At 39.0% G+C, this 21,643-nt stretch overlaps 1 protein-coding gene across 3 annotated transcripts in view; it reads left to right on the forward strand.

The window, feature by feature from the left end:
- The first annotated feature begins 200 nt into the window (after positions 1-200).
- ylpm1 (YLP motif containing 1) overlaps positions 201-21,643 on the forward strand; it is a 30,313-nt gene continuing 8,870 nt past the window's right edge. Inside the window, exons 1-22 of one of the 3 annotated variants that reach the window (XM_008397872.3) lie at positions 201-1,042; positions 2,395-2,619; positions 3,058-3,096; positions 3,886-4,074; positions 4,183-4,742; positions 4,903-7,719; positions 8,202-8,328; positions 8,473-8,620; positions 8,724-8,813; positions 8,909-9,086; positions 9,182-9,205; positions 9,310-9,476; positions 9,711-9,871; positions 9,953-10,015; positions 10,269-10,388; positions 10,506-10,682; positions 10,913-10,996; positions 11,101-11,184; positions 11,284-11,358; positions 19,031-19,082; positions 20,770-20,897; positions 21,010-21,190. In XM_008397872.3, the coding sequence (XP_008396094.2) occupies positions 482-1,042; positions 2,395-2,619; positions 3,058-3,096; positions 3,886-4,074; positions 4,183-4,742; positions 4,903-7,719; positions 8,202-8,328; positions 8,473-8,620; positions 8,724-8,813; positions 8,909-9,086; positions 9,182-9,205; positions 9,310-9,476; positions 9,711-9,871; positions 9,953-10,015; positions 10,269-10,388; positions 10,506-10,682; positions 10,913-10,996; positions 11,101-11,184; positions 11,284-11,358; positions 19,031-19,082; positions 20,770-20,897; positions 21,010-21,156 (6,216 nt within the window). In that variant the 5' untranslated portion in view covers positions 201-481 and the 3' untranslated portion in view covers positions 21,157-21,190. The remainder of the gene's footprint in view (positions 1,043-2,394; positions 2,620-3,057; positions 3,097-3,885; positions 4,075-4,182; positions 4,743-4,902; positions 7,720-8,201; positions 8,329-8,472; positions 8,621-8,723; positions 8,814-8,908; positions 9,087-9,181; positions 9,206-9,309; positions 9,477-9,710; positions 9,872-9,952; positions 10,016-10,268; positions 10,389-10,505; positions 10,683-10,912; positions 10,997-11,100; positions 11,185-11,283; positions 11,359-19,030; positions 19,083-20,769; positions 20,898-21,009; positions 21,191-21,643) is intronic. The other 2 variants (XM_081602662.1, XM_081602663.1) reach the window with 2 other exon arrangements.

The raw sequence follows: 21,643 nt of genomic DNA on the forward strand, positions 1-21,643 counted from the left end.
AAAAAGAACAAATCAAACAAAACTTTTCATTGTTTTACGTGACGGTTTAAGTAAGATAAAGGTCTATTTACACGAGCAAGAGCTTTTATACAAGAGGTTAGCAAGGAATGACAATTTTAAAAAATATATTAATAGGTCTTTTCTAAGACCTATTATAGGAAACGATCACGTAATGAGTGACGTATTTCCGGTTTCAGCTGCGTGCTCCTGTAATAGTCGGCCATTCAACGACACAAAGCGTCTAAACGTATCAAATATTTTTGTGTGAAATTTCTAAATAGTTTAACTAGTCTTGCATGCGATAACAATTCATTTTGTTTTTGTAACCTAATTAACTGTATCGCTGGTCATAAAATGAATTGACAATGTAGCTATTTTCTTCTGAAGAGCGGAGGTCGACGCTAACTGCTAGCTTTGTTAGCCACTCCAGGGCCTTCTGTGCATGTAATCACGTTGGCCTTCTGTGGCTTTGTTTTATAAAATGTTTCCTTCTTGGGGTAATTACGGGGCTCCTCCGCCGCAAAGCTTCGGAGGACCTGGCCCTCGAAAGCCTCCAATCGGAACAGGTCAGGCTCCTGGTGGTTTCGGCGGCTACGAGGCCTCCTCCAGCGGCTCGTTGTTCTCCAGCCTTCAGGAGCAGCACCGACAGCAGATGCAGCAGCTCCAAATGTTGCACCAGAAACAGCTACAATCCGTGTTACACCACGGTAACAGCGGCACTGGATTTGGAGGTGGACTGTCGGGTGGGTTTAACGCAGCCCCGCCGTGGCATTCAGAAGGACCGGGCCAGGTAGAGGGCGCTGAAAGTAGTCAGCAGTACCTTATGCAGGAAAAGACTCCGGTTCAGACACCGAGGGGACCCCTACCACCTAATCAGGGCCAACAGCCGCAACCTCCACCGCAGCCGCAACCAGCGGAGTCCAAGCCGATTCCCCCACCTCCAGAATCCCAGCCACCCAAGTCGCAGGACAACATCGGCGCTCCAGTGGCCAGCAACATAAACCCGTCCAGCACGAATGATAACAAATCCGTACCTTTACAGGTAATGTCTTAAATTGGTGATATTGTTTTGGTTTGAAACAAGGCTGCATTATTTTCAAATTGGACAAATAAGTTAAAATCCTAAAAATCATCTTTAAATAATTTTACATTTTTGATCCAAAACTGACCTCATAGAGGCAAATGAAGCTTGGGTATCAGATGACAAGATTTAAGTCTATAGTTGCTTCAAAACATGTGATTCAGACAACAAAAAACAGTTATAATGGATAATGCTGCAACCAACACTGGGGATATTATCTGCAGAACTGAAAGAGTTATACAAAGAAACTATTCTGCTCAAGTGGGGTCTTTTTCAACCACTCTCTCAAGTTCATACTTGTTCCTCTGAAGTTAAAATAGCTTGTTTTCTCAATATTTTTAACACTGTTTTATTGAAGATATGAGCAATTGCACAAAAATCAGCTTGGTAAATATTTCTGTGTTGGTCCAAAGAAAAGTCACAAAAGATAAAAAAAAATGTTTAATGTGCCTTTATTTGCCATTATGAGGCTTGATGTGTACAGAAATAAGTCATCAAAGCTAATTAACCCTTGTATGTATGTATGTATGTATGTATGTATGTATGTATGTATGTATGTATGTATGTATAAGAGGACTTTAATTGCAAGTAAAGAATTCTATTTAAGAGTTGGATACATTTTTCTAAAATTCATAAAGTTAAATTTAAATGGCAATGGTCTTAGGAGTCTTAATTACATAGCATAATAGCTTATTACATTGCTAAAGCAGAAGCCTGTTTTGGTAGTGGTTTGTTTAATGAATACTTCGTCTTGTCTTTTATTTGTTTCTTACCCGTTAAAGTAAAAAAGAGAAACTACAACTTTGGTGCAGTCTATTATGTCTGCTTACATGTTTGAAATTTAAAGTAATAAAATTAACATTTTATTTAAAAATATTTTGGTAAACAAATTGCTAAAAATGTGGCTATTGGTTGTCCTTATTTTATTTCTTACTTTTATTGGTTGTTTTTGAAAATTAGGAATGTGTTTCAATCATAGCAAAGTAAATATGTTTGACCTGTAGCTACTGTCAGTGTTATTGTGCACATGCTCCCTGGTGGATAGGCTTAACATTGAAGCATCTTGTAAGTAAAATTATTTTTCTTCAAGTTAAATTCAAGGGTCTAGAGTCTGAAAGCAAAAGCAGCTTTACTCATAATTGATTTAATTATTTATTGTGTTGAAAATGTCCAAAAGCAACTGCCAAAACATTTTAAACATGCTTTCTTATAAGTAAGACATCTAAACTCTGTAAGCAATAACGCGTCTATAAGAATGATGAAAAGGCATAATCCTCACCTACTTTATTTTGTGATGCCGTTGTTTCTTTCAGGATCAACAGAATGTGTGGTACAAACAGCATCTTCAGAATTTACAGAAACTGAGGCATGAGAAAGCCCAGCAAAATCAGACAGCAGGCAATGCCTTTCTGACGCCACAACCACCCAGTCAGGCAATGCCTCCTCCCCCTCCCTTAGAACCACCAAAAGGCACACCCCCGCCACCGCCACCAAGAGAAGAACCACCTGTGCCACCCCCACCTCCTGTAGAAGTAAAGGTAAGTTTTCCTACACTTATATTGATATTCATAAATTATCTCTGTCGGGTTTCTTTTTGTTAAGTTCTTGTTAAAGACGTTGTGTAAGGCCCTTTTGGTGATGCAGTTAATACTGATAATTTGTTCTATAGTTTTTCTTGTTTCTCTTTTAGTGTAATGTAGTATCATGTAAATGCAATGGAATTCTCCAATGTACTATTTAAGCATTTATTTGTTCTAAAAGAATAAAGAAAAAAGTCATAAAATAACTGTAGATTGTGTAATTGATTTTACCTCTGCACCAATTCACAGAACCCTTATTCATGCATTTATTATTAAACAACTAATATGCTGATGAGTAATTTTTAAAAAGCTTTTCCACATTTGCCTTTAAGAACATATTAAGATATGTAAATGCCTCACAGTCTAAATGTATATGTTGTTTGCATAATTTTACAGAGTGCAAATGTAGGAAACTCACCTAATTTTACAGACACAGTAAGTCTTACTGCCCATTTCCCCCATCATTTTATGCCCATTTCCCCCATCATTTTATGCCCATTTTCCCCATCATTTTTATGCCCATGCATATTTTGCCTCAGTTCTCATAATGCTTGCCATATTCTGAGTAGGGTTGGGTTGCAAAATTTTCACATAAACTGAAATTACCAGAGACATATGTTTTTTACACAGTTTTGCTAAGTTGAACTCCTATCTGTTGAGGTGGAAATTTACCAAAGCTTCTTTGACCAGTTTGAAAGATGGGAAGCATTTTTGTGTTAGAAATGATTAGGCATTAGAAAATCTTTATAAAGGATATTTTAAGCTTTTCAAGTGTGCAGTGCTGCCTCGTTCCAAAATATGACATGCCCAAGTATCTTCAATGGTGACTTTGATGCCACTAATGTCAAATATCTAAACATAGTGTCAAATACAAGACACTGATGTGCACATTTAGGTTATGCAACCAACTGCACTGTAAACATACCCAGCCCTACTTTGTAACACAATCCAAATATTTTATTTATCTTCCAACTTATGTTTGTGATATTGTAGGTCTCCACCCATAAGCAATGTATTTTCCAGTCTAGTTGTTAACAAGCTTTAGCAATGTTTAAGATGTGTTTTGTTAGCTGCTTTTAGTGGGTGATCTCGATGATGCTTTGACTTAACTTTGAAATATTTACTTTCATTGCAAATTGCACTCTGTGGTTCTACAAATATATCAAACGTGTTGGATATAAAACACTATGCTTACCCCTAATCTTTGCTTGATTTTGTTTGAAGCCTGATGCTCCAAAAGACCCAGAGGAAGCTGCTCGTCTTCAGCAATTGCAGGCTGCAGCAGCACAATGGCAGCAGGTGCAACAGCAGAGAGTTAGCTTGCAATACCAAGCTCTCATGCAGCAACATGAAAAACTTCAACAGATTCTTGAACAGTATCAACGACTGATTCAGCAACCTCCAAACCTGCAGGTTGGTAAAAGCCCAACATAACGTCAGCTTACATTTTTTGCTGCTGTTTCTTTGTTTATTTGTAAATAGTGCTTAAAATCAATAACATTATTTTTGTTTCTATTGCAGACGATGTCTGCGGAACTGCAACTGAGGCACTATGAAATGCAACACCAGCAGTTCATACCTTTATTCCAAAACTGGAATAGTTCTTTTGCTTTGTGGCATGAGCAGTTTCAATCTTATCCTCACAAAGACCAGTTGCAGGACTATGAACTCCAATGGAAGCAGTGGCAAGAGCAGATGAATGCTACCAATGCTCATCTTCAAGAGAGGGTGGCCACTATTACTGCTATGGTGCCATTTGCCGCAGGCCAGTATGGTGCTATGATGGGACAGCTTGGCCAGTACCCTGGACAAGATATGCCATTACAGCAGCAAGTAGTGAACCCTGGTGTCCAACCCACTGTGGTTGGTGCTATTGCCACTGCTCCAGGTCCTGCTGGTGCCACAGCTGCAAGTGCTACAGGTGCTACAGCTCCAGGTCAACAACCTCCTACCTTTGTGGCACATTCAGAATCATCTGACGGACCCGTTGTACAAGGAAGTCTTCCTGGTGGGGTTGGAGTCATACCCCCTGGTCCTTTGACTATGCAAACATCAAGTTTCAATAGCATAAGAGAACCACGGTCAGTTGTATTTGTTTTTTACTGGTATTTATATATTGACGGACTGACATTTAACAACAATTTGCAAATATTTTTTTTCTGTATTTTATTAGCTGTTTATAAATATGAATATTTGTTGTTAAGCAACATTAATTTAGTTTTGTTTTCCTAATGATGGCAGGCCCAGCAGATTTGACCAACCACCACAAGGTTTTGATGGGCCCCCTACATTCGACCAATCACAGCAGCGTTTTGATGGGCCTCCAAGTTTCAACCCACCACGTCAACGATTTGAAGGTCCAACATTTGATCAACCACGGCAGCATTTTGATGGTCCGACAAGGTTTGACCAACCACGTCAGCGCTTTGACGGCCCATCAAGGTTCGAACAACCACGGCACCGTTTTGATGGCCCCCCAAGGTTCGACCAGCAACGCCCGCGCTTTGATGGTCCCCAAAGGTTTGACCAACCAAGGCAACGCTTTGATGGTCCCCAAAGGTTTGACCAACCACGGCAACGCTTTGATGGTCCCCAAAGGTTTGACCAACCGCGGCAGCGCTTTGATGGTCCTCCGAGGTTCGACCAGCCACGGCCCCGCTTCGATAATCCACCCAGACATGACCAGCCTAATTTTGGACAGCAATCTAGATTGGATTCCTCAAGACCCCCTTGCCCTCCACCACTTTTTGAATCTCCTTCAGCCCCTCAGTTAAAACAGCAACTAGGTCCTGAACCTAAATTGGAGACCGATATTCAAAATCCTGCAAGTTCAGAATCAACAACCCTGCCAAAAGCACCTGCTCAACCACTGTCTAACAAAGATGAAAGTATACCAAATAAGTCAACAGCTGATGACTTGACGGATGATAATTTGCTTGGATCAGATGGCTTTTTTATTCAAAATGACCCTATTCCTCAGACATTAAAAAGTAAGAAAGAGTCTGAGGAAGCAAAAAATAAAAGTGTCACTGATGATAGCAATAAAGAAAAACCTAGTACATCAACAAAAGACTCTGCTTTGGTATCAAAACCTCCACCACCTCCACAAAATTCCCAAAAGGACGATGGACCAATGACAGACAACAAAAAATCAATTAAAATACCTGCTGAAATCCAACCAGTACTACAAAGTTCAGACCAGTTGGCACCAAAACCAGAACCTCCAAATCTACCTCCTGGCAGGGGACGTGGCCAGCCTCCCTTGCGTGGAATTGGGCGTGGACAATTGGGCCCTGGCCAGTTCAGAGAACATAATACTGCACAAACGGAGGAGGGGGTGGACGAAATGCCTTATGACTACATTCCACCGGAGGAAGATACAGGAATATCTGAAGAGCAACAAGACTACTGGCAAGATCCTTCATATCAGGGGTTTGGCGAGGATGAATCAGAGATGCGTCCTGAAGACACATGGGTCCCAGAAGAACATTACTTTGAAGAGGAAGAGTATTATGAGGAGCCAGTGGGACCATATATGGGGCGAGGTAGACCCCCAATGAGAGGAGGGCCACCAATGGGACGAGGAAGACCACCAATGGGCAGAGGATTTCCTCCCATGGGGAGAGGTGTACCACCCATGGGCAGAGGATTTCCTCCCATGGGCAGAGGGGGTCCACCCATGGGCAGAGGGGGTCCACCCATGGGTAGAGGAGGTCCACCCATGGGCCGAGGGGGTCCGCCCATGGGGAGAGGAGGTCCGCCCATGGGGAGAGGAGGTCCACCCATGGGGAGAGGAGGTCCACCCATGGGTAGAGGAGGTCCACCCATGGGTAGAGCAGGCCCACCAATGGTGAGAGGTGGACCACCCTTTAATAGAGGAGGCCCACCAGTAGGTAGAGGAGGGGCACACATGGGAATAGGGGGTCCTGCAGTTGCTAGAGGAGACCTAGATGATATGCACTGGGCAGAGGCTGAGTCAGCTGAGTGTTCTGAGGAAGGAGCACCTTACTGGGAAGAATGGCGGCCTCAAATGAGAGGCATGAGACCCCCATTTCCACCTGGTCGTGGTCGTCCTCCACGTGGGCACCCTGGTTTTATGACTCGAGGCCGAGGAGGTCCACTTCACCCTATTCATGGTGAAATGGGTCATGAGCCTGTAGGTCATGAAATGGAGTTGGATGATGCCAACGTGGATCAATCAATGCACCCAATGTACCACGAGCACGACCCATATGGCCAACCAGGGCATCCTGATGTAGGAAGAGGCAGGCGACGCATTCCACCTCCGCCCCATGAAATTATGGATCACTTGGAGGAACCTTTGTATGAAGGAGCTGAAGAAGATTCTGAATGGTATCCTCCACGAGGCCCTCCAATGGCTCCACACGAAATAATTGACAGGGGAGGAATGAGAAGACGACCTATGGGTCGAGGAATTGCAAGGGGAATGTGGCGCCCAGGTCCACATCATGAGGGATATGAAGAGTATAAGGAGGACCAAGCTTTGGATTATGATCGAGGCGAGGGTGAGTATCGCCGGCCTCCAGCTCCAGAGTTTCCACCTGAAGACTATCGCCATGAAGCCAAGTTCCGTGAGGGGGAGTGGGACAGAGATCGTCCTCTTCCTGAAAGAGAGTATCCTCCCCGCATGCCGCCCCCACCGCACCTCAGAGAGGAACGCTGGGATCCAGAAACAGAGAGACGTCGCTCATATTCATTTGATGAAAACGATAGGGCAAGGGGAGAGCTACGAATTCATGACTATAGGGATGAGCCCCCATACAGACTGGATGAACCGCCACACCTACGGGCTTCTGACTGGGATAGACCTTCTAGGCGTTCTCCATTACCAGTGAGGACATATCCCGATTATGGTGACCTTAGACCTCAGTATGAGGAGCGTAAGGAAGAGCCACCACCTGCTGGATCTGCAGCAGACTTGCCTGGAAGCTCAGTTGAAGCAGCAACCCAAGGAACAAGCGGGGCAAATGTGCTTGCCCTTTCTCAAAGGCAGCATGAGATTATCCTGAAAGCTGCTCAAGAACTTAAGCAAATACGGTAATTTATTGTCTTCTATTTAATTTTATTTGTTGGAGAATGTGGTATTGATGAGTGGCTGGCTGGTCCCGAATAAAAATCCAGCCTAAAAAATGTAATTTGTTTTAGGAGCTGTGATAACTCCAAAAAAGCGAACTCTGGTCTGGCTAAAAACCTAGCTCTGTTTGGTTGACATAAACTTTGGTTTGAATACATATTTGAATGCCAAGTAACCCAGAGACCTCTCCAAAAAGTAGGAAGTGGACTGTAACGCTTCAGACATTTTGTGTTGGTTCCCTCAGTGGTTATTGGTGAAGCACCACCACAGAACAGGGGAGTGAGGTTTTTCAAACAGCATGGTTCATTTGGCACAGAGCAGAGTGAAAGCAGACCAGAAATATAACAAATGTTGCAATTTTGGTCCTGAATTGACCTGAGGATGACAGCATTACAGAAACGCACTGCAATCCCTCATGCTGAGGTCGGCTTGTTTTTTTTTAAAGGGAGCTGCAAGAGGGAAAGACCCCTAGTACTGAAAAATCACAACCTGCATCCAGTGACCTTCTGCCAGAGCTACCTGCAGGTCTCCTTGGCTTGGAGATCCCAGCAGATGTTAGGAGTGTTTTAAAGGTAACTGAGAGCTACCTTGTTATTCGGAATCACTTCTGGTTGTATGAGAAATTCAATGAAGGAAAGAAACTTCATTCCCTTTAGTTTTTTTACTTTACCGTTTGATGTTAGAGCTTTGAAAGTATTGGCATCTTTTCTTACCAGGGTATGAGTGCTGCTGTTCAGTCAGCTGCTCCTGATTCAGCGTCTTGGGAAAGCAAACCTGCTGTTGCTGTAGATTACCAGTCGTCACTGTCTTCTTCAGCCAAACCGCCAGTAATTCCTAAAACGGTCGATTATGGACATGGGCATGGTATGTCCAGAAAAACAAATACCTTAATTGACACTTTAGAGACATATTAGGTGTTAAATCGGCGATCCTGGTGTAATGAAATGCGCTGATTGTCATTTTTCAGAGCTCGGGGCAACTGTAGAGCGGATTGCATATGGTGAGAGAATAGTATTAAGACCTGACCCAATCCCATCAGATCGCCTCTATGATAAAGGTAGGGTTCACATTGCGATAATTTTCTTATCATTTTTATTAAGTTTTGATTTTTTTTACTTTTTAACTGGTGTTTTCTTTAAACTAAATTCCTAGAACCACTCGGTCTCAGAGATTCCTACAGCCGAGATCCTTATTATGACCGGCGACCAGACCCCTATTTGGATCGCCGGGAGTACAGCAGAGAGAGGGAGTTGTACCGAGATGCGCCTCCTGAATATGAAAGAGACAGATATGAGAGGGAGCGCTATCATTCACGGGAAAGAGATGAGAGGTATGTCCTTTGTTGCTGAATATTCAACCTTATTTTCTGCTTTAAAAAATTCCAGCTTCTCTACTTAAGTGGTATTTTTCTGCTTTTTATTCAAGCACACATACCTTGGTTGAAGAAAGGTACTATCAAATCGTGTCAGATGTCTTGATTTGTCTTGACTCTGATGGTTTGAAATAAGAAGGATGTAATAAAGAAATAAAAAAAATGGTAATTTTATGTGCAGGTCTCCATTACCACCTCGTGCGGCATACAGGGAAAGAGACAAGGAGCGAAGTGGCAGTGGCAATCGTGACCCAGACGACTATTATGGAAGGCCTGGCTATGACAGACCTCTGTATGAACGCTCTGGACCAGACCGCATCGGACCTGAGCGTTACAGCTCGCCTTACTGTACGTTGGACGCACATATGTTAATTAGCATTTCTTATTCAGAGTTTTCATTTTTTTAAAGCATGTATTTATTTACAATTTTAGTTTGAACAATTTTTGGGGAGTAATAAATGTAACTGAAGGTTAAAGGATTTCTTTAAAATGCTACAAATACTTGGGCTTAATACAGCCAAGTAAATTTTCAGGTATTAATGAAATTTTTGAATTTGTTGAAATGGAAATATTGCCATTCAGTGGAAAGAAGAGGAGGTTATCCAGAGGACCGAGGACCACACCCTGCCGTTTCACTGCCTCCTCCACCAACACCGCCACCTCCTCGAGTCGAGAAGAAGCCTGAAATTAAAAATATTGATGACATCCTCAAAGCACCTGGCAGATTATCTCGACCTGAGAGGGTATTAATTAAGTCCTGCAATATTCATTCATGTAACATTAGCATATATGAGCAAGGACTTAAGAAAACTGTATTTTAACAGATTGTTATTATAATGAGGGGCCTCCCAGGAAGTGGAAAAAGCCACGTTGCAAAACTTATACGGGTACGTAATTCTGTTTTTTAATACATTTGCAAGAAATGTTTATCTCAGTAAATTAGAAATATCAGTTTATTTCAGTAAGTCAGTTCTAAAGTGAAAGTTGCATGTTTTATAGATTGAACACACATATTTCAAGTGTTTATTTCTGTTATTTTTGATCATCAATATTTTCATTAATTGACTTGTATTTAGAGGAAACAAAAGATTAAATTTTTGGTTACAAACAAATTTTTGAAATTATTCTAAATTTATTTAGGACAAGGAAGTTGAATGTGGTGGCGCACCTCCAAGAGTTCTTGTTCTGGATGATTACTTCATGACGGAGGTGGAGAAAGTTGAGAAAGACCCAGACACCGGGAAGAGAGTCAAAAATAAGGTTGGTCTGATGCACATGAGATCAATCAAACTGTCTAATCTGATGGATTGTGATGAGTTTAATCAGAATAGTTTTAGTTTAGTGTAAACAATGAGGTGCTCAACAACTGTCTTTCAGGTTCTTGAATATGAATATGAGCCTGAGATGGAGGATACCTACAGGAGCAGCATGCTGAAAACATTTAAGAAAACTCTTGATGACGGTTTCTTCCCTTTTATTATTCTGGACACCATTAATGACCGAGTGAAACATTTTGAGCAGTTCTGGAGTGCAGCCAAAACAAAAGGCTTTGAGGTGAGTTGTTTCAATTAGTACATCTTCTAAATAGAGACACATGCTACAAATTAGCTTACTCTATAAGCAAGACGATACAAGAATTGGCCTGCTGTTTTATTTAGTTTGTCTATGTTAATGTGTGTGTCTGCCTATCAAATAAACCTAATAAATTAGATAAAAAAATTAAATCAAAAGGTGTTCAGTTTGGTTCCTGCTGAAAAAAAAACAAACTTCTCTTCCATTTCTAGGTGTATGTAGCTGAAATCACAGCTGACACTCAAACGTGTGCAAAGAGGAATGTCCATGGGCGCAAGCTTAAGGATATAACAAAGGTTAAAAAGATTGCTTCTTTGATCTCAAATACTAAGATAATTAAGGCAACTTTCTCATATCTTTGGCTGAAACAGTTATTTTTAATGGGCTTTTTTATACGCAGATGTCCAACAACTGGGAGTCATCTCCTCGTCATATGGTGCGCCTGGATGTGCGATCTTTGCTTCAGGATGCTGCCATTGAGGAGGTAATTTTTTGTTTTAGTAGATTTTTTTTAATGCTGGAAGTTGAAACCCTTTTTGTCAGTGACTGTCTGAGCTAAACTTTGATTTGCTTGACTTTTTAGGTTGAAATGGAGGACTTCAACCCCGAAGACGTTCCCCAAGAAACCAAGAGGGAGGAGGAAGAAGAGAGCGATCTGGTAGGACAAAAAAGCTCCACCTCTTAGCCGCATATTTTCGTTTCTGCTTCTATTGAACAAACATATGCAGGATTAATCGTTTTCCAGATTGATCTGTAGTGTTGGATCAAACAAAAACAGATGAAATCCCTAAGACAAAGAAAGCACTGTAGTTTTAGTTTTGTAGTCTTTTTATTACTATATTAATGTTTCTAACTTTATAATGATATTTAAACACAATTTGCATCAAATAGATTTCCCCCTTAATGTAAGATTTCAGTACATCATAGTAAAACATAAAACTAAACCAATGAAAATTTATGCTATCAAACCAATAGTTGAAAAACATACTACTAAAATGTCTTAATATTTTCTCCTTACAATATAAGATGTAGTACATACTATGCATAAATACTTTTTTTGTATGTGTATACATCACAATCATTTAAACCATTAATGAAATGTGGTGATCAGCTTTGCACTGTTGTAGCTTAAATGCTTCATTGTTTAATTGCTTCGTTTCTCTGCAGAGATCTAAGTGAAGTAACTTCAGACTTTGAAGGTTTTGTAGACTGAAACGCTTAAAACACATTTAATTTCAAATAATATAGATCAGGGGTGGCAATCTTTATAATCAAGAATAATTTTGACCTCAGTCTATCTAAATAAAACTTATTTAGAGCTGCAATTATGGCATTAGTTGTAAAATATGACATTGTAGATATTTAGTAGGTATTTAGATATTTTCACAAATATATAGTAAAGGAAATTTCATTTTTGAAGAACCACTATTTTATTTCTATTAGGTTTTGAAATAAAGAAAAACACAAACTTTGCAAAAATAGGGTGGATAAAAAAATCTAAAACAATTTTCCTAATATTTTTTTTGTGTCATTCATAGCAGTTATTCAATTAAAAATCTTAGAAGCAGCTTAAACCTGGATTTGAAAATATGCGATTTTATAAAGTTTATTTTTTTAATCATTTTTAGCCAAAGTTATTCAGAACTATTCTGGAAGGTTCCAAGATCTCTGTAATATTGTGAATTTTTAAATTCCTAGCATATTGCTATAGCTTAACCTGTATTCAGACAGCCTGAATACAGAAATTTCACAGCCAGTACTCAAAACAAAGTGCAAACTAATCTTGGAGGAAAACAGACTTACCTTTTTTAGTTATATTTACCATATTTTCCGGACTATAGAGTGCCTTACTATAAGCAGCATTTTGAAAAAACTGAAAACGTACGTACATAAGCAGCACCGGGCTATAAGCTGCTGGTATCGCCGCCGCTCTCGGTTTTTCACAAGGGCGCAGCAGAGGGCTACATCCTTAATAAACTTGCTGGATTTATTAAGGACGCAGCACTGTGTCTTCAACACCGAACCATGCATTCGTTCACACCGAGCTTTCGTGCAGCAGCTCTATTTCCCTCCTGTGCTACCAGATCCTGCTGCAGAGCCCCCTGGTGGTTGAAGAAAAATCCATAGAAAAGCTGCACCGGGCTATAAGCTGCATGGTTCAAAGCATGGGAAAAAGTAGCGGCTTATAGTCCGGAAAATACGGCATTATTTTTCTACATAGAGATGTCTTCTTCAGTGGAAAATACATTCTCACATTTTAGCTATTTTCACTGCAAATACAGACCTGTCTGGTCAGATTTCTTTAGGATTAAATAAACAAAGCAGAAAAAACAAAGTCAGAAATTGGCTTTCCTGATCATTTTTGGGAAACAGACTTCCTGTGGATTTTGAATGCATGTATGACTAAAACTGTGGACAGTTAAAATAGTCATTTAAAACTGTCCTTAACCTTATGTAATAAATCTACTTGAGGGACATGTAGGTCCCTGTGTTATACAAATACTGATTGACTAATCTGAGTCTCAATTTTCCACACACAATATAAAAAAAGTTCTTTAAATATTTTTTGGAGTCCCTATATCTTGTAAGAGAATGTGTAATCTCTTCTCCCTTTTCTTAGTTTTATACAATACTAACTAAACATTTAAAAAATTGTTTATTAAAATATTGACATATTAGTACCTGTTTTGCCTTCAGTTCTGCAACATGGAAGAATTTATTGTGGACTAATTGAAATGTTTGTCTCTTTTTTTTCTAAATCTTTACCTGTCACATTCAATGACTTTTATGACTTTTATTTGTCCATAAAAGCTCCTTATTGTGATCTTTTTTTAGAGCACAGTACCGTTGTTTTAAACAAAGATGTATAAGAACTTCTGAACATTATGCTAGATCTGTAGCTTTTGGACAATAGAAACATTTTGGTGTTTTCATCTGAGGGGAAATTAACTTGGTAGAGTATAATGCTCTGATGCTCAGCCTCTACAGTTTGTTGCACTTCTATTTTCAAACCTTACAGATCATTGGTTGTAACAACTCATCCCCCTGCCTTTCTACCACTGATTGAAGAATATAAAATATTACATGGCCATGTTTTCTTTTTTATATATAGTACTATTCATCGAGGAGATAAAAGTTCAGTATGTTCTAAGAATGTGTAAAAAGGAAACGCCCAAAGATTTTTGTGGGGTTTCCTTTTGCTCTCAAATCTTAAAAATGGTTGTAGTAAATTAAAAAATTAGAACTGTGGTGGGCTAAAGCTGTAAAATTAAAACACGAAACATTGTGTGTTCACTGATGAATGTGATGCTTTGCGTGTTATTAGAGGCACTTGACCAGAATCGTCATGTACATAATCATTTAGTTCCCAGTGGTCATGTCTTTCAGTGTTTTTAACCAATAGCAGAATCGGCTTTATTGATTAAGATTGTGTACTCAAACAATGAATTTAACTTTGTTTTTTAAGTGCTCACTGCGTAGACATAAAGTATAAATACATACAATTTTGATTAAGTAAAATACAAGATAAAAGGAACAGTAAGTGCATGTACAGCCATGTCTTTTTTTTTTTTTTAAGAAAAAACAAAAGCAAACCTGCTTAATTTGTTGCAAGGCAGAGTAGCTGACTGATTATTCTGTAAGGTGTTCATTGTGGTCATCAGAGAGGCGACCTAAGGAGAAAAACTTTCTGTTGCAGTTTGTTTTTGCAAAAAGTGCTCCGTAGTGGCAACTTGAAGGTAAAGTTTCCACAGTTGTGTCCAGGATATGTTGGATCTGCAGAAATTTTAGTTGCCCTTTTCCTGACAGTAGATCTGTAGAAGATCAGGTTGGAGAGAATGTCAGCTCTGGTGATCCTCTCTGCAGACTGAATTGTTTGTCGTTGTAGCCTTAGCTTGTGTTGGCAAATTTCTTACAAATATTAATTGGCACTGTTTTTGCAGTGCAATTTGGAACAATATATCTGTTAAGATGGAGCTTTTTCATTTTATTTGTTAAGTCTTTTGACCTCTTAACCTATTTTCTTACAGGTTGAACCTGGCATTTTGTGCAGCTTATTTTAGTCTGCAGTTAATATGACTTTTAACCAAAAGAACCAGAGACATTTTTTTTTTGTTTACACTTGTAAGACACCTTTTCCTCTACAAGTGGTATAAATCCCTCAATGCAATTATGTAATTCATACATAATTTACCTTTTAACACTTTTTGTTTCCAATGGGGTTGACTGTAGGAACTATCGTCTCATACCTTTTCTAAATTAATGTAATCTTTATTAGTTTAAACATTTTAATTTTGTCTTGTGTACTAAAAGAATAAGACGTTTCTGTTTCTTAGTTTTGTGGATACATATGTAATGAAGGAATCTCTACATGAAAATGAAAATTCTTCATCTTAGGGTGTTTTACACCTATAATTCATTTTCTGTGGTGTGGATCAATGTTAAAGTTGTAACTCTTTCCAGTGGTTTGGCTTCTTTTCACACAGACAACTGAAAGCAAACCAAAACTGGCCACTATAAACTGCCCTAGAAGATTGGGATGGGAGTACTAAATATATGGGATGAAGGGCCGGCGTTTCAAATTAGTCAATACCATGTTATCCTGATATTAGTTTTTTTTTTTTTTTTTTTTTTTTGGTTCTAGTTTACGCAAATTTACAAAAGGTTTACCAAATGATTTTGAGAAGCTGTCTGGATGAGACTTTGTGAAAAAGACTTTCAGCATTTATCACTTTGTTTAATCTGAATCAGCTTTCTAAGCAATGCACACCTGGCTACAATAAGACGTTTGGCTCAATCTTGCTGCAATATTGTATATCATATCACATTTGCACAAAAAGTTAATTACAGGGGTTGAAACGAACTAGCGTTGCTTTCATACATACAAAACTCCTTAAGTGTGGAAACTCCCCAAATTTGCTAAGATTGCAAGGAGGAAATCTGAATTTTTGTGAGAATTTACTTACCACTGTTACTTGACAATTGTTCTATTTTTCATCTACACACTATAAAGAAATAATTAATCTAAAGACAAACATATGTTTAACTCTCAAATGTCAAGAGAGATAATTTGATTAATCTTTAGCTGTATAAACAATTCTTGATTTAAAATGGGTTTTAAATCCATTCAATGACCAGTTTCAATTATTAAAAACCATTAGAGAATAAGTGTATCAGAGTCTGCCAACATTCATTTGAAAAGCTGCTGAGGTCAAGGAGAAAGTGGCTGCTGAGCCACGTTATGCCTTGTTTCCACTAAGCAGTACGGTTCGGGTCGGTGTGGTTCAGTACACTATTTTATGCGTCGGCGTATTTAGGAAAGCATTTCCACTGTCAGTTAAGACTCCTACTGGGGAGGTGGAGTTGAACACAAACGCCTAATGTGTTAACGACAAATTGACTCTCTAGTATGTTTTCTGCTAGTAGTGATGCTTTTTCTGTTCTCCATTCAATAGACTGTGTGGTGTTACGCCAATAGCTCCACCCTAACCATACAGCACCATTGTTGTATGGGGATGAGGAATGGTGCAATACGAGTCGGTTGTATTGGTTGCATTTACAATGGAAAAAGACGAAATGGCATACCACACCGACCCGGGCAGTACCGCTTAGTGGAAATCAGTCATAAGTTGCTCACAGAGCCAGTTTGATCTCTACATATATGAAGTTACTTTATGACAATCTCTTTGACTTATAGACACGGGAGACAGCATTGGTTCACTTAAAAATGAGATGGTTCTGGTGGTCTCCTATGCTCTGGGTTTAAATCTCTTTGTCACTTTACGATCTTAATAATTATTAATGCACAAATGGCAAACCTGAAAAGTTACTTAATAAATTCTAAATGGCGGGTACCAATATTTAACACTCGAACACTCCTAAAATATTTCTGCTTTATTGGTTCGGAGGACCTGTCCTCCACTGGCCCTTGCCTTTTTGCCTGGAACACATCAACCAAAGCCAATCAAAGCATCAGAAATTGACTTTTGGGCAACTTGGAGGGAAGAGAATGGACTTTTGAGTAGGGCTGTTGTAAACAATTATTTTAGTAATCGAGTAATCTATAGATTTTTCTTACGATTAATCGAGTAATCGGATTAAAACAATTATGAAATAAAATATTGGTAAATCTTCCATAACACCAGTGTTACTATCGGATATCAACATCAGTCTATTTTTTCCACATTTGAGCTTCCCTACCAGTTACTTTTTTGTAGACCGGGGGAGCAATACGGGATATTTACGGCTCCTCCGTTCAGAAACTCATCTACCAGCCATGTTCCGCCTCCCGTTTGTTCAGACCGGGCTGATATAAGTTCATTGTGCGGTTCGTCCGTAAAGCTGCTTTTACCCTGTAAGCATCAACCCTCAGCCGCCCGCCGTGTTCAGTCTCTCCGCTCACCTGTATAAATCCTCCTCAGCTTCTTCCTGCCGTTCAACCAGCAGCTCCGGAGCAGAAAGGCTGCCAAACTCCCGGCATCGCACCGGTCATTTTAAGGATGTTTATTGGTCCCACAAAAACGATGAAAACCCGGAATTATCACCAATCAGTAAAATCCCCGCGGGCCGAACTTGAAGATTGGACATTATGCCGCTAACACGTAGCTTCCGTCAACAACTCAGAGGCGGAAGTCAGAGCTCCGCTCAACGCAAACAATGTTCCGGCTGAAACACGGTGCGCTAAATGATAAAACATAAATTAAATAAGCTTCGAGGCAGGTCAATTTTCCTCGAGGAATTTTAATAATCGAGGTACTCGAATCACTCGAGGAATCGTTTCAGCCCTACTTTTGAGCAACTTGGAGGGAAGAGAATATAACAGGAAAAGGGTTAAAGAAAGCCTAATATTTGCCAACAGCCAAGAGGTCTTCCTTCTTGATGTTGGAGAGTTTCACAGATGTGAATCCTGCTGACTTTTTATCTGAACTAAAAATGTCTGCTAAGCATCATCTGTGATATTTCATGCATAGCCATTCAACTGAATAGTTTCTTTAATAGTCAAAATTATGTCCTAATGGTGATTCAATGTTGAATCTTAAAATGACTAATAAGGAAGGGTTATTTTAATTGGAATGAAATGACATGGTTAACTTTAGAGTACCAAGTAGATGCAAGTGGGTTCAATGTAGTCATAAATTAAATTTTTGAGTCCTTTTCTTTAAAAGAAAGTTCATTTATTTTTGCTGAACTCAGACTTAACCGTGACTAAATTATAAAATCCAGCTGGTTACTTTTAAATGTGTAAGAGAGCAACAACTCTTTGGAAATGACAGGTGAAATTCCAAAGGTTGGTACTCACTACATGACCTAATCCTGTTTTATGTTTTTTTTTTTTATTTGTTTTTAAAAAAGCAAGAAAGAGTCATCAAAAAAAGCTGTTTATTTGTTTTTGTTTCTTTATGTGATAAATGAGAAAGATTAGTTTTTATGCATATTTCTTTCCTGCTTAGAGATGGCAGATGTTTGAGTCCATATTGATCTAAAAGGAAAACTCTTATTTATTCACTGTTCAGAATAGTTCCTTTGTTTCTCCAACTGTAATACAGTTGGAGACGAAAAACATAATAATCCAACATAATTTGTCAAAAATAAGCAACAATTTAGAAATTCAAGAGGCTTAGTTAAACTTTTAGTTGCAACAGTTTGTCAAATGAAAGGATTTTTTTTTCATGCCACACATTTTATGAAACATTTGAATATGAATAGCCATAATTCATCTTCTGACTTGTCATTCTGTAATATGTATATTTTAATAAAATCCCTTAGATAAAAAAAACTTTAGACAAACACATGTTCAAATCATAAAACAATCATACATCAGTTATAGCGAGATGCCAAAATTGTATTATTTGGCTCATTGTAGCTTGATTGATTGGATACTTCTGCAGTTAGATGTTTATTGATGAGCGTGTAGCTTGAGTGGAAATCTTTGTAGGACTTTTTTACAGCAGGAAGACTGCATCCTCAGCATAAGACGCAGCCATGGGATTATTTGTAAAAATAGACCATATTTGTACACTAAACCAAACTTCTACTTAAACTATTTTTGTTCTTTGTAGAGAGCTTTAATTTGTCAAATTTATCATCAGTTAGCTGATGATCAGTTTGTCACTTATGAGTTACAATATATTTGTCTGCATGCCAGCAGCATGTATGTAGCACTCATTGTATTGTTTTATCTTCCAATGCAGTGTTATGCAGGTTTTGCTTGTTTGTCCTTTAATCTTTTATAAACCACTTTCCTCTCTTTTCAGCCATCCCCCTCTCCTACTCTCTCCTTCCACCCCTACATCACCCAGATATTTAACGATTGCAGTGTTTCTTTAATCTAGGGATATCTTCCAAAAAGCAAATGGGAGATGGACACATCTGAGGCCAAACTTGGTAGGTATTCAATATTTCAGATCTCTGTTGAATCATGAAAGCATTGTCCTCTGTAGTGTAGAGATTTCCATTTCCATCTCATAAGTAATTTGTATGTGCGTTTTGTTACTTGGACTGGGCCACTAGAATTGGGATTATTGTTTTTAGCATTAAAAAACAGAATTGTCTCCTTAAGAAATTGCTGCAAACCATCAAAGTGTTTTGTAGGCCATTATGAACATGTCCATCATCCTACAGATTTTAGTTTACAAGTATTTAAGATTATTACTATTCTTGCCAGGACTGAAAATATAAAATTGACCCAAGGTCAGACTGTAATATTGAGACAAATTGCAAAAAACGTGAGAGCTTCATCTGACTCAGTGTGCCAGAACATGTATTGAGCAACTGTGTGAGAGATTTAAAAACACGTTTTTTCATATTGTATGTTCACTTACATCAGACTCACTGCACGATCAGGTTGGGGACACAAATGTAGCGTCAAAGTGCAATTTATGAGCAAACCATTAGCAAAAGTAAGAGTGTTTAACTATCTGTCACACATAGTTCACATTACCTTGAAGGGGGATGGCCCATTGTCAGAGCATTGGTTACAATTTTTACATGGCTCAGTTTTTAACTTTCTATTGAGACATACAATAATATGTGGTCATGACCAATCAGAAGGGGATCCTGCCATTCACCATCTCTGATTGGCTTAGCCCAGTGGTTTCCAATCCTGATCATCCAAACTCTCTATCTTACATATGTTCCATCACACCTGATTCAAATGATTGCATGACCTCCTCTGCAGCCACATAGAGCTGCTGAGGCCTGTTAATCACCCAGGTATTTAAGTCAGGTGTGTGGCAGTAATGAGACACCTAAAACTAAACAGGACCAGGGAGCTTGAAGGTCAGGGATAAGAAGCACTGGTTTGGACTATGATGTGAGCCGAATATTTGTTGATGAACGACAGGGAGACTTTCCGTGTGTTGAGATCCTTTTTTGTCTTGATGACCTGATCCACCGGTGCAGCCTCATTTCTTTAGGTGCACTATTGCGAAATCAGATCACATTCTAGATCCCTGCAGTAAATCTTAAGCAAGGTGATAGAGGGATGATGGTTTGGGCCCAGTGCAGTATTTGAGTACACCAAGAACTCCTTTGTTTGCCAAAGTATTCTAGAGTCAAATTTTGACTCAACCCAGCTGATAGATGTAGACAGAAAACATCTATCAGCTGTTAGATAGTTAGATAGCAATTGTAGATGTACAATTGCATGGCTGAAATGGAAAGTAATCAGTGTGGTAAAAGGAACTGTCTTCTGACTAGACTTTGCGTCCGCTTCAGTGAAATCTGAAGAGTTGTGCATAAACAAATACATAAACCTCAATGAATGGAAGCAGTGCTACAGAAAAGACCACAATTACATGAGAAACTGATGCAGAAAGTATGTTCTGCCACATATTATTGCAAAATATGGTTCAACAATCAGTTAGCCTTATGACTGTATTGCAAATCCCTGACCATTACTTTTATGTTTTAATTAATGCAAGTACAAAAACAGAACTGACAGGATGCCCTGAGTAGATCCAAGCTCTGTATTGAACACTTTACCTAAAAATAATTGCAGAAGTAGAATAAGGTAAATTTTTTTACTGGGTGGACAAGAGTGACCTTGGCGATAATTTTCCTTTTAATAAAGACAAGTTGGATGGCCTGGTGAGCGGTGGGAAGAGGAAGCGTGACAGTGAACACTTATCCGGCATAGAGGACTACCTTCAGTTGCCAGACGACTATGCCACACGCACGTCTGCACCAGGAAAGAAAAGGGTAAAAAAATTTTGCTGTTATACGAGGCTGTCTTTTAGGAAAATGCGATTTGAATTGACCAATATCTATTTCATGCTCATAATGGGTTTGGTTGGTTGTCTTTTCTGTTAAGGTCCGATGGGCTGACCTTGAAGAGCAGAAGGATGCAGATCGAAAGCGTGCTATCGGTTTTGTAGTTGGGCAAACGGACTGGGAAAAAATAACAGATGAGAGCGGCCAGTTCGCACAAAGAGCTCTCAATCGTACAAAATATTTCTAGGATAGTCTGATTCATTATTTTGGTTTACAGTAAGGTACGTACGTATGTTTTACAGTTTCTTACTTTTTCTTACTACCTTAGGCATTTCTTACTACCTTAGGCATGTTCGTCATCTAACATTTAAGAATGTTAGATGATGATTTATAAATCCTAAAAAACAAAATGTAAAGACTAGTATCTTTTATCCCAAGAATGTTTTTTATGGACTTTATTAGAAGTCTATATGGCACTTTCCTACCATAGGTGTATTTTATCCTGTGGGTTGCAGCAAATTCTCAATTTAAAGACAGTTGAGTTGTCTTGAAAGCTTACTTTGGATGAAACTGCACAATCAGCTTAGTTTTACTGAAAAAGTGTAATATCTGTAGCCCTTAATGGTGTATCTGTGGCCTTTCCTTTCAACTGATAGTTGTTTGGTTGATGGGGAGCAATTGTAATGTTAGATGCTAGCTGTGAAAGTATGACAGATCTTGTTGTTGCTTAAGAT

The sequence above is a fragment of the Poecilia reticulata genome, chromosome 21, assembly GCF_904066995.2.
Source record: "Poecilia reticulata chromosome 21, P_reticulata-male-v2, whole genome shotgun sequence".
Classification (NCBI taxonomy): Eukaryota; Metazoa; Chordata; class Actinopteri; order Cyprinodontiformes; family Poeciliidae; genus Poecilia; species Poecilia reticulata.